The 17237-nt window shown below is 44.6% G+C and overlaps 1 protein-coding gene and 1 pseudogene across 1 annotated transcript in view; both read left to right on the top strand.

The window, feature by feature from the left end:
• Positions 1-17237, top strand: part of GPC1 (glypican 1) — a 71155-nt gene that overhangs the window by 40645 nt on the left and 13273 nt on the right. The window contains exons 2-3 of the mRNA XM_083178275.1: positions 11970-12128; positions 14156-14550. Of these exons, the coding sequence (XP_083034401.1) occupies positions 11970-12128; positions 14156-14550 (554 nt within the window). The remainder of the gene's footprint in view (positions 1-11969; positions 12129-14155; positions 14551-17237) is intronic.
• LOC146066095 (U2 spliceosomal RNA) lies at positions 3833-3968 on the top strand (annotated as a pseudogene).

Genomic DNA, 17237 nt, shown 5'->3' with positions numbered 1-17237 from the left:
GTGTAGGTTCTGCCTCTGAGTATGGCATCCTGTGTGTCTGGCCTATGACAGGTGTAGATTCTGCCCGAGTATGGCCTCCTGTGTGTCCAGCATATGACAGCTGTAGGTTCTCCATCTGTGTATGGCCTCCTGTGTGTTTGGCTGTGAGTGTTTGAATACACCCGCTTTCAGCGTCTCACCATGTGCATACAATAGGAATGCAAGCGCTGTGTGACTCAGACACAGGCCATTTGCATGCGCCATTGATCAGGCTCAAATATTCACAGGCTTCTGAGTTCTCCATTGTTTTGTCTCCCCTGGTTCAAATATATTTATTTTATTATTACTATTTATATTATTCAATTAGTAGAAGGCAATTGGTATCTGAGTTCATGTGATCCGTAACAGGGGCCAGTGTTATCACGTAGGAACTCAGGGACAGAATGTAGTCTGGATTGTTATAGCATGTGACCATTCTGTACGGTGGCAATGCGGGCACTCATCCTGAGCGCGTTAATCTGTTAGGGACAAACCCCTGTTACACTTTCCTTAACTGGAACCCCATGGTGCTGCTGTCATCTTATTGTCTGCCATTTATTCTTAGTGTGCATGGTTTTAATTCACATACCAAGTATACCTTGGCCATTCAGTTTTGTAATCAACTGGAATCTGATTCCAAAGATGCTTTCTATATACAAGTCTATCCATACAACATGTAACTCCCAAGCATTTATTCTACTGCAGCATGCAAACAGGGGAACAGGTGTAATAATACACCAGAGAGCTTGTCTTCCAGTAGACCCATGGGGCCTATATATTACCCTAGTGAGAAAATGCATGTACTTCCGCATCTGTGCGACAGAGGGACTTATTTTTCTGAAGCCGCACTCTTCCACTTGCTGTTTCATAACTCTATAGGTCTGGTTGTACTGGGCTGTGATGTGTCAGTATTATGGATCATTCCGCCAGCACTAGCATGTCATTGCAGCTCTTTCACGTAATCTGTGAACATGAGTAATCTACTTGACGCTTCGTGTATAGGTCATCCCTATTTGACCCTGCAGAACTGCTATTCTCAGATATCTTTCTAAGCCAAATGTCCTCACTGATTATTGGGAAATACCTGGATCTTCCATTTGTCCTGGACCAACCACTCTATAGTGAGATATGAGCTCTGGGTCTCCCTCCTGTCCCGGAAGTGCCTGCGGTGCAGCTTAGATAACATGATCCTCCTTCAGTTAGAACATAATAAGTATATAGTGTAGATGAAAGGAAATGCTTAAGTCTCCCATCCATTGAGTCCCTCGGAGTCTGCCGGCAATACAGCAAAAAACAAAGGTGTGTGGTATAGGGGTCCGACAGTCGGGATCCCGACAGTCATTAGCCTGATATCGGGATCCTGACTGGCCGGACTCAGACAGCATGGTGAGCGCAACAAAGCCCCTTGCGGGCACGGTGGTGAGATGTAGCATTACATCAGAGTCTGACAGATTCAGCACCTGGCTTCTGGTAGCAGCTAGTTTCAAGGCTGTGAATGTAGTTTGGACCATGTGACCAATGGAACATACCATGTGACCTGCAATGGCAGTGGCAGCAGCAGCAAGGTTGGTGGAGCACCAATTTCACTATCCACGCCACCACCGGTTAGTAACCAGGTGGTGAGTGTTAGCCAGAACACTTAGCTTCCTCCCTCCACCGTTCCACCAAATAATGGAACAAGGTGGGACTGCTCCTGTCATTATTGTATTGCATGGTGCCTCTGGCTGCCAGATTCAGCAGTAATCCCAATGATCATGAAACTAGAGCTGGACCTCGGGAGCATAAACTCATGCTGTATGAAGATCCATCTCTACTGGTGGTCATCAGTTCACCTTTAGGGCCGATCCTGAGTTGGATGTAGGAATAGTCCATTCCTGAGGTGCTTCTCAATGTGAAAGGACAGAAATGTTTGGTACATCTTTACTTTCCATCAGCTGCACAATAAAAACTTGCCCCAGCCCAATGGCAGACGCAGTTTCTCTGTGAATATGGATCTGATTTCAGCCTGCGACACTCCCAAACAGTAACACCCTCAAATCCCTGTCTAGAAATGCCTCCAACATTTTAGGGGTATGGATCATTGGATAGACAGCAACTAGGTCGACATGACTGAAGGACGACATGGGGTTAGACCGACAGGGTCGTTAGGTCGTCAGGATCATTATGTCATGGTGAAAGTTGACAGTCAAAAGCTCGACATGGGGTTTTTCACTTTTTTCCCCCGAATGTCAACACAGTGGACAGGGACACTAAAAAAGTGCACCGCGTCCCCTCGCATGGCTCACCACGCTTCGGGCACGGTCCCTTGCTACTTTTGGCATCGGTGGATGGTAGGCCATGAAATACCACCTGTCGGCACATGTTGGCTCAAAAAAAAGGTGAAAAACCCCATGTCGACCTTTTGACTGCCGGCCTTCCCCATGTCGACCTAATGCTTGTATCGACCTAATGACCCTGTTGACCTTGAGTCATATCGACCTAGTGGTGTTGACCTAATGCTTGTCGACCTGCTGTAGACCTAGTGACTGTATCCCGTATAATTTTATATTATGCAAATAATAGATGTTACTCCCGTGCTGATTGGTTGCCATGGGCCACTTCTGCTCTGGCTCACTTCCCCTTCCTTATCACTGCTTCATACATATACACCTAAATACTATTTGACCCTGCTGTAGAGCATTCCCACTTTGGAAGAGTGACTTTATCCAATACTATTGGTAGCAGGCCTATACTCACCATTGCTTTGGTCTCTGTCTGCACTGTAATGTGCATGTGTAGCAATGTCATGTTTGGTTTCCCTTCTAAATCCTTCTTTTTCCTATGTGTCCATTTCCCGTTCCTCTCCCAGTCTTATTGTTCTAGTTAACAAATCACTGTCTTGGGCAGATTCACTTACCCCATACTGTACTAGTTATGAATTTGCCATAGACTGTGAATAAGTCGCACCTTGACACCCACAATATGGTATTCTTGCGTGCATCTGCAGTGTTGCTAGCAGGCCGAAACCTAGAAATGGCCATTAGTGTCGGCAGTGAAGCGGCTAAGATGCATACAACACTGAACCGCCTGTACACAACATATGCACAGCATTGGAAACATTGCTAAATGATGCTGCAGCATTCACAGAATCAGGCCGAAGATCTGCCCAAATGTAGTGATTTACTTATCTTACTCTGACTTCATGCCCTGAGCGGCACCAATATCACCCAACCTTAAGTTGCGGGCACATCAGTAGTAGTAATCTGCCATGGAGGGGCTGTGTAACCTGTAAGGGGATAAAAGTCACAAAAAGGTTTTATGTTTTGTAGCTTTGTATAGTATATGAACATTGTAGTCTCTCACGTAAATAACCACTTGTAATGGATCGCTCTCTGTGATTGCACACGCATGCTTAATTACAGATAGCAGTGTCTTCTTAATTGATTGATGAGCTATTAAAAGCAGTTCTGTTTTCTGTTTATGTTGATAGACTCAAAACAATCGTCTCTGCTCTGTTCACCTCCCCTTAGGGATTAGTCTCATTAACTGCTTGTGCACCCTTGGAAATATGCCCAGGCAGGTAACTGTGATGCAGTATTGCATGATGTTTATTATATATATACTGTCTAAAGATTTGTAGGAATAATTTGGAGTTATACGCTAGCCAGGGTTGCCTACCTGGTCCTCTACTTCAGGGAGAAAATGCTCTGTTCCTGGACTTCCCTGGTAATGTATGATTGCCATCACCTGTGGTGAAACACTTTTCTTATCAATTACCTAGCTCACCACAGGTGATGGCAATCATACATTACCAGGGAAGCCCAGGAACAGAGCGATCGCTTCTCGGCCTTTTGGCTAAGATCAAGTGTAGTATTTGTTCTTATCAGTGGGTATGGACTGGCCTCTGGCAGAGAATAGAGAAAGGCTGGACTGAGTAGCTGCGCTGATGGGCGGAGGGTTTGGGACCCCTCATGCCTGGGAGTGGTGAAAAGTCTGGCTGAGTACCTTCACCTCTGCCATGTGGTGGGAGGTGTTGTTTCCGTAAACCCGCTGGTAGGAGGGGGGGAGAAACACTGGGCCTAGTAGTTTGGCTCTCTTGATGGGGTTTGTAGCCCCCGAAGGATGAGACAGCGAAAGGCTCAGTCTAGTATCCATTCCCAAGGAGCGGAGAAAGGCTGGGACTGAGTAGATGGCTCCTGTTCCAGAGGTTCGTAGCCTCTGATGGGGAGACCGCGAAAAGCCCAGCTTAGTACCTTAACCTTGGGATCGGAGAAACACTGAGACTGAGTAGATTGCTCTTCCGAGGGAGTCGTTGAAAAAGCCCAGTGGAGTATCCATTCCCATGCCAGGGGCTGGAAAGTGCCCTATGATGGGAGCAGAGAAACACTTGGTCGGACGCTGGCGGTCGGCTGCTTGGAGTCCGAAGCTGCACTGTGCCCCCGGGAAAACTCGGGGGTGCTGAACCTGCACGGGTGATCCCAAAAATCACCTTGCACAAGTAAGCACTTGCACTGCGCACTTCCCTCTAGGTTAGGCTGCACGTCCTTACCTCGTTCTTTTGGATGGGGTAGGACAATTTTTCACACCCCCACTCGGCCTTCTGGCTGGGGTCCTCTTTATTATTTATTTCTCTTCTCACGTTCGTGCACTTTTCACCTTTTCAGTTTTCTGTAGTTTGTCACTTGTTTTTTTGGGTTGTGTGGTTGACCCTTATGGGCCTAACATTCCCCAATGTACCAAAGCTCTCATCCTTTTGGGGAGAGCTTCGGTCCCCTCGAGGGCGACCCCGAGCCTCAAGGCGGAGGGAAGCCTAATGCGGGTCTCTCCAAACCTTCGGGTTCGGAGGACCCGCCGTCCTGACCCTTCCGGGGTTGAGGAAAGCGGGTCTCTCTAAGCTTCTCCTTTGGAAGAGGGTCAATCGATCGCACAGCCCCCTATGCACGTGTTTAGGCACAGCACTGGTGGTGGGAGCACACCTCGGGCTCCCTGAGTTTCTTCAAACTCACCACAGGTGATAGCAATTATACATTACCAGGGAAGTCCAGGAACAGAGCATTCTCTCCCGAATATGGAGAGGGTCAGGTAGGCAAGTATGGTCTATATATTGTTGAGGCAAAAGGAGTTGCAGTGGGTTTTTTTTTTTTTTTGGGGGGGGGGGGGTGTATTAAAGCTTGGAGGGAGGTAAAGCACCAATTAACTGTTTTTTTGCTTGTTTGTTAGGTTTTTTTTTTAATTAAGCATGTCATTTGCAATTAGAAGGTGGTTTGTTGGTTACTTTATTGTTGGTACTCCAAACTTTGATACATCTCCCCAAATGTGGTGTGGGGTTAGAGGCTGTAGAAGTGAGCTTGCCGAGGGATAATAGAACACATGAACTTGGATCCTGATGTGGGAAAGTTTCCAGTAGTTAATTGTGTGATATGAGGGCATGGTGCCTAGCTGTAATCTTCTACGTTCCCAAAACAAAAAGCATGAAAAAGAAATGAAGTCGAGTGTTTGATTCAGAACTATTTTGACCAACAAACATTTTTACTCCTCATAATGACCTGTGATGCTACCTTATATAGAAAATATGATCTTTTTTTTTTTACATATTTTTATTTGAATTTATATAACAAATGTGAGCAACGCTGGCATCTTTAGCACACATTTTGCACATCTCTCATAGAAATGTTAGCACTCAAAGGGTTAAACTTCACCACTAAACATGAAACTATAGCCATCTTCTGTACGAGCAGTGCCAGCCTCTTCTTACCCACTGCAGTGTCAGTAAGGAAGCCAACACCTAACATGCTGACCAAGGGCCTTATTCTAGTTCACTCTTTCTGACAAAATCCTTCTTAGATGGACAAAACCATGTGCACGGCAGGTGGGGCAGATGTAACATGTGCAGAGAGAATTAGATTTGGGTGAGTTATTTTGTTTCTGTGCAGGGTAAATACTGGCTGCTTTATTTTTACACTGCAATATAGATCTCACTTTGAAGTAAAACCTCACCCAAATCTAATTCTCTCTGCACAAGTTACATCTGCCCCACCTGCAGTGCACATGGTTTTGTCCATCTAAGAAGCTTTTTGTCAGAGTGAACTAGAATAAGGCCCCAAGTGAGCATAATATTACCATGGATACACCCGCTCCCCTGTATATCAGCTTGGGCATGGCCGCTCTCAGTAAGGAAGGAGGCTGATACAGGATGCTGAACAGATTTAAGGGGAAGATTAATTTCACCTTCTAAAGAGGTGTTCCCAATAGAAGTTTCTTCTGTACTTATCATTTTATAGAATGTACTAAATGAAAGCTAGAAGCTGATGGGTTACCATGAGCAACACCTTCACTATCTGAAACATACATCTAAGAGCCCCCCTTATGTATAAGGATAGATGATCCCCCTTTAGAAAATGTCAGTTTAAAAGTGGCAGATTTCTGTTAGTAAATGGGACTTATTAAGGGCCTGATTCATACCTGCTCACAGAGGGCGGGATGTATTAATATTAATCGCCGCCCTTCGCATGGCAGCCGCCGCGATGCTGCCGCATATGTACTAACATATGCGGCCAGCATCGGGTTGCGGTGACGGAGACCCCCGCGATACCTGTGATGTGGGCTGCGGGGGTCTCTGTCACCTCCCGGCGGCTGCCAGCATCCCCCTGCGTCTCCTCCTCCCCCCTGCAGCCGGATGGAAATCAAAGGAGGATGGGAGGGGGGGGGGCGCGCGGACGGTGGGCGGCGAAACCCTGCCTTGCGAAAACGGGGCGGACGGGTATTGATACATAGGAAAATGCGGTAAAACGGGGGTTTTACCGCATTTTCCCTCTAGTACATCTCGCCCTTAGCAGGGTTCTTTCACTGTTTAGCGTGCGCATAAACGCCATTCACCCCCCACCGCGCGACTGTCCATGCATGCATGCATGCGAATGGATGTGTATGCTCAGTGCGTCTGCATATGCCTACTATATTCACCAATAGTCATGTGCACACCCAAATTCGGAAAGGTACGTATGAACTGGCTCGCCCCCTAAGTATTTTGGTAAACATGTACTACAACCTCAATGAAATATTTCCCTAATGTGTTTCTCCTCCTAACTGGCAGGGAGCTGCTATAGGCAGCCATTTTATTGTAGTTCTGCTGCTTCTGTAGTACAGAACCGTTAAATCAATAAAGCTTGCCTTTATAGGACTGAAGAGGGGGGTGGGTGTGAGCAGGAGGACCAATCACATTCTTCCCTTGCCCCCAGGATTTACCAGGGGCTATAAGAGAAAGGCAAAGCTATGGACAAAATGACTCGGCATAGATACATTTTCCTATAGTGAGTTTACATACTCTTTTACATTCCATTAAACAATCTGCAAACATATTCTATAAATAGCTGAGCATTGCTCCAGCTGTTATATATATATATATATATATATATATACAGTATATATATATATATATATACAGTATATGTATAGAGCATTATATATATATACTGTGCATCCTGCGGCTACAGCGCACTGCAGTAATGGCCTTTGTGTCCTCGCGCACATACATAAAGCTCACCTGACAGGCTGTTCTACAATAATCAATCACTCCAATGTTCCACCTGAATTATGGATGTTCCATATCTGCTCGGAGAGATCTATATTGGAGACTCGCTGATCCTTCTGCTGGGAAACAATTCCTGCAAAGAGATACTCTCAAAAGCATTTATTTCACTTGTCCACAAAAAAAAAGTAAATTTACTTCATAAAAAAGGAAAACAAGTACCTTTGATTTGGAATAACCGGGTGTAAATGATGGGTAGTTTGGTACTTTATGGTCCAGAGCAAATTTGCACCATTAGCGGAACAAGGACATGTCCTTGTCAAAGACCGTAATGAGGCACTAATGTGTTTTATAATGACATGTTCCCAGTCCCATTGGAGAGCAGCCGGTTGTGACCATGCGTTGGACACTCTCTGTGAGTTCCGTCATGCCAGCCGCTTCCCAGTTGGATCTCTCCGTCTTCCCCCTTTTTTTGTAGACAGGAAACGCATTACAGATATAAATGGTGCAGCCCGCTCCACTCTGCAACAACAACCTTGTAATGTAAGGTGACTTAGCTTCCTTTTAATCAATTCTTCTTGTTAAAGCATTAATTATTTACAGATGAGCATACGTAGGAGCCTATGCAACGTGGCAGACAGGATTGCTGGGCGCTTTAAATATCACCTTAATTTGCAGTAAGTTATATTTGGTGACAAGTAAAAAAGGGGCAACATGGTGGCACAATTGTTAGTATTACTGTGACAGCGTTTTGGTCATGGGTTCGATATCCAATCAGCGCGCTCTCTGCATGTAGTTGCATGCTTTTGTCATAACTGTATGTACTGGTTTCCCACAGACATCCCAGCCTCCCCCACAGCCCAAGGGCAGGAACTGATAAATGTTCCCGGGGAAGCACGGTATAACGTGTGGGCGCTATATAAAAAGAAAACTGTTCATAAATAATAAAGTGGTTCAAGCAGGCTATAGGTAATGTCAATTTACAATCATTATTATTCACTATTTTTAAAAAGCCTTTTAATATTCTCCACAAACTAATGCAGTCATTTATGATACAGGTTACATTTGGCATTGTAATATGGTAACCAAAAATGAAAAGCTGGCGTTGACTACTGCGTATGGAGAGTGATATATTCCAGGTGTATGGTGGCATTGGGGATTATTCTGGTTCTCTCTCAAAGGCAAATTCCTTTTCAAGTGGACAAAACCATGTGCACTGCAGGTGGGGCAGATGTAACATGTGCAGAGAGAGTTATATTTGGGTGGGATTTTACTTCAAAATGAGATCTAAATTGCAGTGTAAAAATAAAGCAGCCAGTATTTTCCCTGCACAGAAACAAAATAACTAAATCTCTCTGCACATGTTACATCTGCCCTCCTGCAGTGCACACGGTTTTGTCCATTTGAGAAGGAATTTGCCTTTGCTAGTGAACCAGAACCATTGTCTCCTAGCAGTAGTCATTATTATAGAAAACGACATCATTGTGAGAGACATACACATTATGCCGGCGATAAGGCCAATGCCTGGATTAAGCAGCTAGTCAGATGTAACCGCAGGTAGGGTAATGCCAGGTGCGGCTGCAGTGGCGCGGGCTACGCAGATCAGCGAATCCCAGCTTCTATAATTCATTTTCCTGGAGTCTCTGTCACTCTGACCTCACATTTCATTAGGATTTAATAAACTTCTCCTGTAATGATATTGTGCTGAGTTCCTGTGCAGCGGGGCTGACGGAAGGCATGATATTCAGCTGGATCAAAGGGCAGTATGAACTGTCTCCGAGATAATTGTCCTTGATAATTTGTTAGAGACAGAGGCTGCTGTGGATTTGATTCTATAAATCGACAAAGAAATATTGTAATGTCAGGGAAAAAACGGAATGTCTAGTGATGACAAACTGTCTAAGGGGAAATTAAAATCTACACATCTTTTGTGGGTGGATTTAATTAAACAGAGAGCGAGCGCATGTGCTTCTAATAACCAGTACATTAACACTTACCTACCAGGGAGCCTTTGCTTGTACGTAGGCAGAACCCAGGGGTTACATTATGCATGCAGGATAAAATGGGGTCATTTCGTCATTGGAGAAATGTGAAAACACTGAGCAGTTTTAATGCACAATTCATTCATTTGACGTGTGTGTTATGTGGGTGGGTGTGCATGTGTGCGTGTGTGCGTGTGTGTGTGTAGGCGCTGAGCAACCAGGCTGCTGATTTTTACTCCACGATGGAAATGCACTTGTCAGCAAAAGTAGAACGTCACCTGATAATATTATGGTATTATCACCAGCCCCTTAGTTCCTTCCAAGCTGTGTCTTCTCTGATACTGCTCATTGTAGCTTCATCCATAGCTTAGATAAGTCATGACAGTAAGAGAACAGCCTTTGTTTTGAGCATGACAGGTTTGTATTGTGACATTTTATTTACATTGACTTATGTGTGTATATGAGTCACAAAATGTCTCCCACTACAATTAGGACCTTATTCTGGTTGACACACAGCGCTGTGAAGTTCGCAGCGCTGCGTGTCTTTTTAAGCCCGCCTACCGCTTGCATTGACGCCCGCCCCCCTTCACAGGGCAAATTCGCCCACATGGCTGCAAATGGATGTTTTCCATTCGCAGCCTATGGGGCAACACCCACGTGGTTTGTACACGCAACACTAAGACGCTCTCAGGTGTCTTCGTTTTGCATGTGTCCTGTATGAGGACAGGATGGGCAGGGCATTTCCATGGGCACATCTACCGGCCTGCCGCCCCCTGCCCGCACTGTTGTGTGAGAGCGCATTCACATGGGAGCTCACCCAACAGAATAACCTCCTTAGTACGTGAGATCCAATTACCACCTTTTAACCACTTAACTGGCTAATATTGTTTCTAAAAACTTCAGTAATTCTGTTTTTATGATAAAAATAGATTAAGAACATTTATTTAAAACATATCCAACATGTTTTAAAAAACAAAAAAGTAAATGTAGATCAAGTATTACCATCAACGGCTGATAACTGGGTCCACTGATGATCAGAGCATAGTGACCAGTGCGACTTTACAGTTATCCAGTGGAGGTGTTGTTCACAGAAACCAATCAGCTTTAAGGCAGAATTTACCAAGTACATTCGGTAAAATGATAGGCTGAAGCTGATAATGTAGGCAACCAATCAGCTTCAACCTACCATTTTATAGAAGGGAGCACGCAGTTGTAGTATATGAGGTATTGCAGTGTATAAAGTGCGGTACTGTATATTATTGCTCTATAAAGTCAGTCAGCGTGATAGAACTATCACTCAGCTGCAGTATCTGAAACCTGTGAAAATGAAAGGCCGTCAGAGCAGCTCACACAAAGCTCTCGGAGTATCTGAGCTATTAGTGGGCCTGGCCAGCTAAACGTTTGGATTACCAGCGTATAGAGTCGTTACTGTGTCTAACATTGTAATAAAAATACAAATAAACCGCAAACACCGACTACAAGGTGCAAGTTTATCACTGAGGCAGCTTTCCTAATGTGTAATCTGGCCATGTACTAACCTTAATTAAATGCACGGTTATTTTGAGTAATAGAAGGCTGCGGGACAGGAAAAGCATACTGCAATGCGGTCATATGAGGGGGCCTGCTCCTGCCTTACAGAATCCGGTTACCTCATATATAAAACACTTTTTGTACATTATTTGCTGCAAATATTTCCTGTAAAATCTTGTGTACTTCTGCAATGAATTTGGTCCATCGCGTGGCCTCTAGTGGTCACTGGTGGTACTTCACCTCATAGGGGTGAGGAGTATATAGCCTTTCACATATATATATAGATATGTGCATAAATAACATAGGATTATATAGGTTAGTTAAGTATTCAAATATTAAGTATTCATATACTCAATGTACATTGCATAGCACAATAGCTGCCCTAGTGCTGTAATGTATTTTTACCACACATGTTTGCAGTTATACAGGGCCGTATGCACTAAGCTCAAAAGTGATAAAATGGAGAGTGATAAATAACCAACCAATCAGCTCCTGCCTGACATTTTTCAAACACAGCCTGTGACATGGCAGGTAGGAGCTGATTGGCTCTCCATTTTATCACTTTTGAAGCTCAGTGTGTTAATGAAAATAAAAGGAAAGAGGGTTACATTATACTGTATTATGTTGGGGTCTGTAATTCTTTACATAGGGAGCATCAGACTTTCTCTGACCCATGGATTTTACCTCAGCATCTCCTGTCTGGAGATGTGCCTCTGCAGAATGGGTACACCCTTTTAGGGCCCAGGTTTAAGATAACAAACTTAATAATACATCCATTGCTATACCTAGCTATTTCCTAATTGTAGTGATTTCTCAGTGTATGACCCTTGTATGTGTGATCTAGTGGCTGTATGATATGCTTTTGGGCCATGATGCTAGTGGTTGTACATGTATGATTCTGACAGACGTGATCATGCTTGTGTCCTGTCTTACAGGTGAGCACCTAAGGATTTGCCCACAAGGTTACACCTGCTGCACATCAGAGATGGAGGAGAATTTCGCCAATAACAGCAAATTGGAGTTTGACAGCTTGCTGAGAGAGGCCAGTCTGAATGTCCAGGGGCACCTCCTGGCACAGAACAGGAACTTTGATAGTAAGAACACTTCATATTATAACAACCGATGTGGAAATGTTTTACTCTGCCCACTAGCTATAAATGTGTGCCTCTAGTCTACTCGCAGCCTCCTCAGGTCTTACTTGTCCTGTAAACCACTGTACAGATGTGTCCTCACACATCTAGCCTCATTACGCAGTGTGAGTGAGCCGCACTGAGCAGTACAGCGGCTTCTCATGTGAAAGTGTGTCTTACCGGCAGGGTGATGCATCCAAACTGCTTCATGAGACTGCGCTGATTGATGTGCGGCACTTGTATATTTGTACGTAACTGCGGACCTTATTCTGGTCTGTTTGCAGGACCGCGTGCATTCGCACGGGGCCAGTGTTTTTGCATTGCGCATGGTGCGTGGGTACACGGTGACCAAACTGGTCGCTGGCTGCACACACCCATGCTTGCGAGTGGGTGGGGGGGGGGGGGGGGAGAATGCTGGGCGGACATCATTAGATGTCAGCTGCCCTCCCACTTCCCCCCCGAGGATACACGCATATGTATGGTTGTCAGAGAACCTTACATATGCGGTCATGTTCCACATAATTCGATGGTCGCAGCAAGTACGAATGTACGCACCTTGTGAATGGTCGGCCGGTGTACCTCCTTTCACAAGGTGGGATCTGGGTCACTCGCAAGTATGCAAATTTGAATCCGAGCGAATGACCCAGAATTCGCCTCTGAGTCTGTCACAGAGGAAGTGGGCTTGAGAAAAAGCTGAAGGCCACTGCATCGTGTGTATATGTGTATATATATATATATATATATATATATATATATATATATATCTCAGACTTGCACACAGATATACAAGTGTCACATATCAATCATTGCATTCTCTTAAAGTAATGTTGTCGCATTACATTGCAATTAAGTCACACATTCGAGCAGAAAAGATGCAGTGTTGCATTGGACATGTGGACGGATGTGTGGAGCTATGGCAGGAAAAGTGTATGCTCCAGAGGGGGGGCTGCAGCTCAGTTCAAAATTCAAAAGTGGGATCCACACCAACTGCCACTAACCGTCATTCGAAACTGACTCACTGTCAGTTGGTGTTTCTCCCCTATTTGAATTTTGAACTGTGCTGCCACCATTGATGAAGACACATCTGTAGGTATAGTAAACATCATGGTAGAAATGTGCAGTGGTAACAGAACAGGTAACATAAACAATACACTATATATGCTAAAAGAACATATCAAAACACATTCTCATAGATTGACTTATCAGACCCATTAGTTATATTCTCCTCCTGGAGATCAATTTGTAATATTGGATGTGTCCATGTTAGACACCAGGAGCAAAGTGTTGTCGGTACACCATTGGAATGTTGGCACTTTCTAACTACAAACATCTCCAATTTCCCCTAATCTCTACTGCATGCGCAGCTGAACTAAGGGCCCCATTCACAGTGGCATGCTCGGCTGCAAATTCACAGGCCAATCGATTATCGGATGGCTGCGCATGTGCACGGTACACTGTGCGTATGCACAAGCTGTCTGTACGAAGGAAGGAAGCAAAGCTAGCCTTCGCTGTCCGTATGCACGGTGATTGGCACCCTGCGACCGCTTGGGGGCGGTAACCCAGCGTTTTCTGGGAGTACCGTTGAGAGGGAGGACCCCTGACATCATCAGCGACCTCATTCTCCCTACGGCCTTCGCAGCGCTGGATAAGTCTAGGCTTACTTGGCAATTGCGAACAGTGGGGAATCCATTCAGTGATGATTATGAATGAATTCCCCCCCTGCGTGCTGCTGGGCAGCGAACAGAATTGGGCCCTAAATACAGTATTATATGACTGTCATTCAGAAGCACATACATGTACAAAATCTATTTCTATTATAGAAAACCCTGAAAGACTTCTCAGAGTTACTGACTGTAATCACAGCAAGTGAGGATATAGATGCAGAGATCTTAGTATATAGTCTGTGAAATGTCCGTGTGAGTTACAGGAAACTACTCTAGTACCGCTGCGACATACCATTGCCTATGTATAACACCTATATCCTGCCTCAGGGTACTTCCAGGACTTGCTGAATAAATCAGAGCAGATCCTTCTGGACACATTCCCCAGCCTGTATGGGGAACTTTACAGCCAAAATGACGGGAAGATCTTTAGAGACTTGTACTTGGAGCTGCGTCTGTATTACCGCGGCTCGGCAGTTAATTTGGAGGAAGCGTTAACGGAGTTCTGGACCCAACTGCTGGAGAGGGTGTTCAAGACCCAGAATTCACAGTTCACGTTTTCATATGAGTATTTGGAGTGCTTGGCCAAGCAGTACGGCCAACTAAAGCCATTCGGGGACATTCCACGTGAAGTGAAGCTGAAATCCACCAGGGCGTTTATTGCTGCTCGATCCTTTGTACAGGGACTTGGCGCCGCCGCTGACATTGTAAAGAAAGTCACTCAGGTACGTGATCGCAATGTCTACAACTGTCAGAGATTGTACCAGATACCCCATACACTAGTGAGATTTGGTCCGATATGACCCTATTCCGACAGATAAATTGAACCAAATCTCATTCGTCTGAAATCCCATCCAACCCGATGCCTGCGATGCCCGATCCCGTGCACATCGGATGGAGTCAGAGGTCAAGTCTGCCTTATGTATGGGGACCGTTACACTCTAACGGGGATATTCACTAAGATGGAAGTTCTATTTCAGATCGGATATTGCTATGGGCATTAGGATTAGGTATTGGGTGAGGGAGAGGTTAGGGGTAGGTTTCAGGGATGGGGGAAGATTAGGGTTAAGCTGTTGAGAGGGAAGGTTAGGTACTAAGCGGAGGAGGGTTAGAATTAGGCTGTAGAACCTGGGTTTAGGCATCAGGTAGGGGGAGAGGGTAAGTATACTTACCCAGCATCTGTTTGGATTCTGATCATCGGGATGCCGCTGTGGGTCTCCTGACCAATGGCATCCCCACTGACAGTCTCAGGTATGTATTCCCACTTTAGTACTTGTTATAAGCACTATGAAAATCAATAGCTTATAACGACAAGTCATTCTTTTTTATGGAGTGTATAACCCAATTTTGTTACTCTCCAGAGGCTTCTGAGTTTCATTCAAAATGTACCCGCTCATTGCCTCATATAACAGGCTGCGTCAGGCAGGCGCATGCTAGATTTTGGTGAGTCTGATTGTATTTTTAAAGCGTTAATAATTTAAAAGGCAAAACCAGGTTGCTTTTGCCTTTTAAATTATTGCTGATTTAAAAATGTTGGAAGACTCACTGGAATCTTGCCCATCCCTGTATCTCACAGGCTGCTAAATAAGGCCTTCACTGTATTTGCCATTACATTACATACGCCATTAGGTTTTGCCACAGGCTAGATACAGCATTGTCCTCATCTGATCTGTCTGTCCAATTAAGAGGCTGCTTACACTTGTAGCATGACATAATATCATGTGACACTGTGTCACAGGATATCATGGAACAGCTTATGTAAGCAATGTACTATAATATCTCCTGAGTACATTTATATAGTTCCAGATGCCTGGCGTGAGTAAGCAAGGTGACTAGGGCGCACAAGGAGACTGTTTCAGAGACTCAGTCGCACACAGGTATACAGGTGTTTTATATCCAGTTAATCAGATTATTTTTTGCAAAAAATACACTAGATCAGGGGTGAGGAACCTTTTTTGTGCCAAGGGCCGTTTGTATGGGGAAAAAATCCTTCGGGGGCCATATGTAAAAATTTCTGTAACATATTGTACTGCTGCAGCCGTTTGACTCTCTGGCGGCTGCCACTGAATAGGACTGGCAGTCTCCGGCTGCTGTTAATTAAAAGGAATCTCGCAAGAACTACCAACTTCTTGCGAGAATTCCCCTGTACTTGACTCCAGGCAAAGGGTGGGAGGGCCACTCACAAGGCTACGGGGGCCGCATACGGCCCCAGGGCCTGAGGTTCCCCACCCCTGCACTAGATGCTAGAAGAATCTCACATGTCCTGGAGTGCCAAGAGGGGCTGAATCACATATGTGTACTATGAGGACATATGTGTACTAGTAACAGTACATGTCCCGATCCCAAAAATAGACTGGACCTAAACATACAAACTCATATTGATAATATTATTTAAAAGGACCAATTGCAGTTACAGATGTGTCCACATACATCTAGCCTCCTTTTGCATTAAACAGCCCTTCTGGTCATGCAATACCGTGTCGGGACTCTGTAGCACTGGGTGTCTTTGCATGTGACTTCTTCCATTAAATTGCATATTATTAACATAGCACTGCTACTAGGATGCACAAGCAGCTTCTGCTGATGTTTTGCTGACCAAGCACTGTAACGTAGCATTTCGTATGCCTATCCAGCTGCAGTCACACAGAATATAAACTTTGTGTGTGTCCTATTTGTATCAATTTGCAAATTGTTCTAATGATTCTAATGGAAAAAAGTCACAAGGGAAGACGCATGGTGCTCATGCCTTATGTGTAACGTGACTTGTAGGGCACGGAGAGTAGACGTATGTGGACACAGCTCTTTAATCTATATGTTATACTATTCATGGTGAATCCGTAGCCAAGGAAAGTGATTGGCTCAGCTATAACACAGCACTTCTGAAAATGGCCAATGATAATGTAGCACCCATTAATGTCGCCCTCAGCCTGTAAATGATCTATTAGTATTTGCTGTTGGCTAAAACATTCATTCCAAGAGAAAGTAGTCTGTCGGCTTACATGTAGGATTATCTAGGGAAACATATGGACAAAACTAATTTTGTACAGATTTTGTGGCTTTGTGTTACAATACCAATTGACTGAACAGCTGTAACAAGGCATCACCAATAAGGCGGGGCTGGGGTGTATACTATTACAGAATGCTCCTGCTCGTGGGAATACATGTAGCATTACTTGTTCTAGTCACTACATAAATGTCTTTTAAAAAACATTTGTTATATCATTAGTTTATTATTGGAGTGTTATCTTCCTAACAGTACAAATGCAGGTTTGATATGAAATACTAGATCAGTGGTTCTCAAACTCGTTCCTCAGGACCCCACACAGTTGACATTTTCCACGTCCCCTGGCAGGTGCACTTATTACTGACTAACGTTTTAAAAGATCCACGGGTGGAGCTAATTATTTCACTT

Source organism: Crinia signifera, chromosome 3 (genome assembly GCF_055691185.1).
Source record: "Crinia signifera chromosome 3, ASM5569118v1, whole genome shotgun sequence".
Taxonomy (NCBI): domain Eukaryota; kingdom Metazoa; phylum Chordata; class Amphibia; order Anura; family Myobatrachidae; genus Crinia; species Crinia signifera.
Note: the sequence above shows the minus strand (reverse complement) of the source record. Positions and strands in the feature narration are given on the sequence as shown.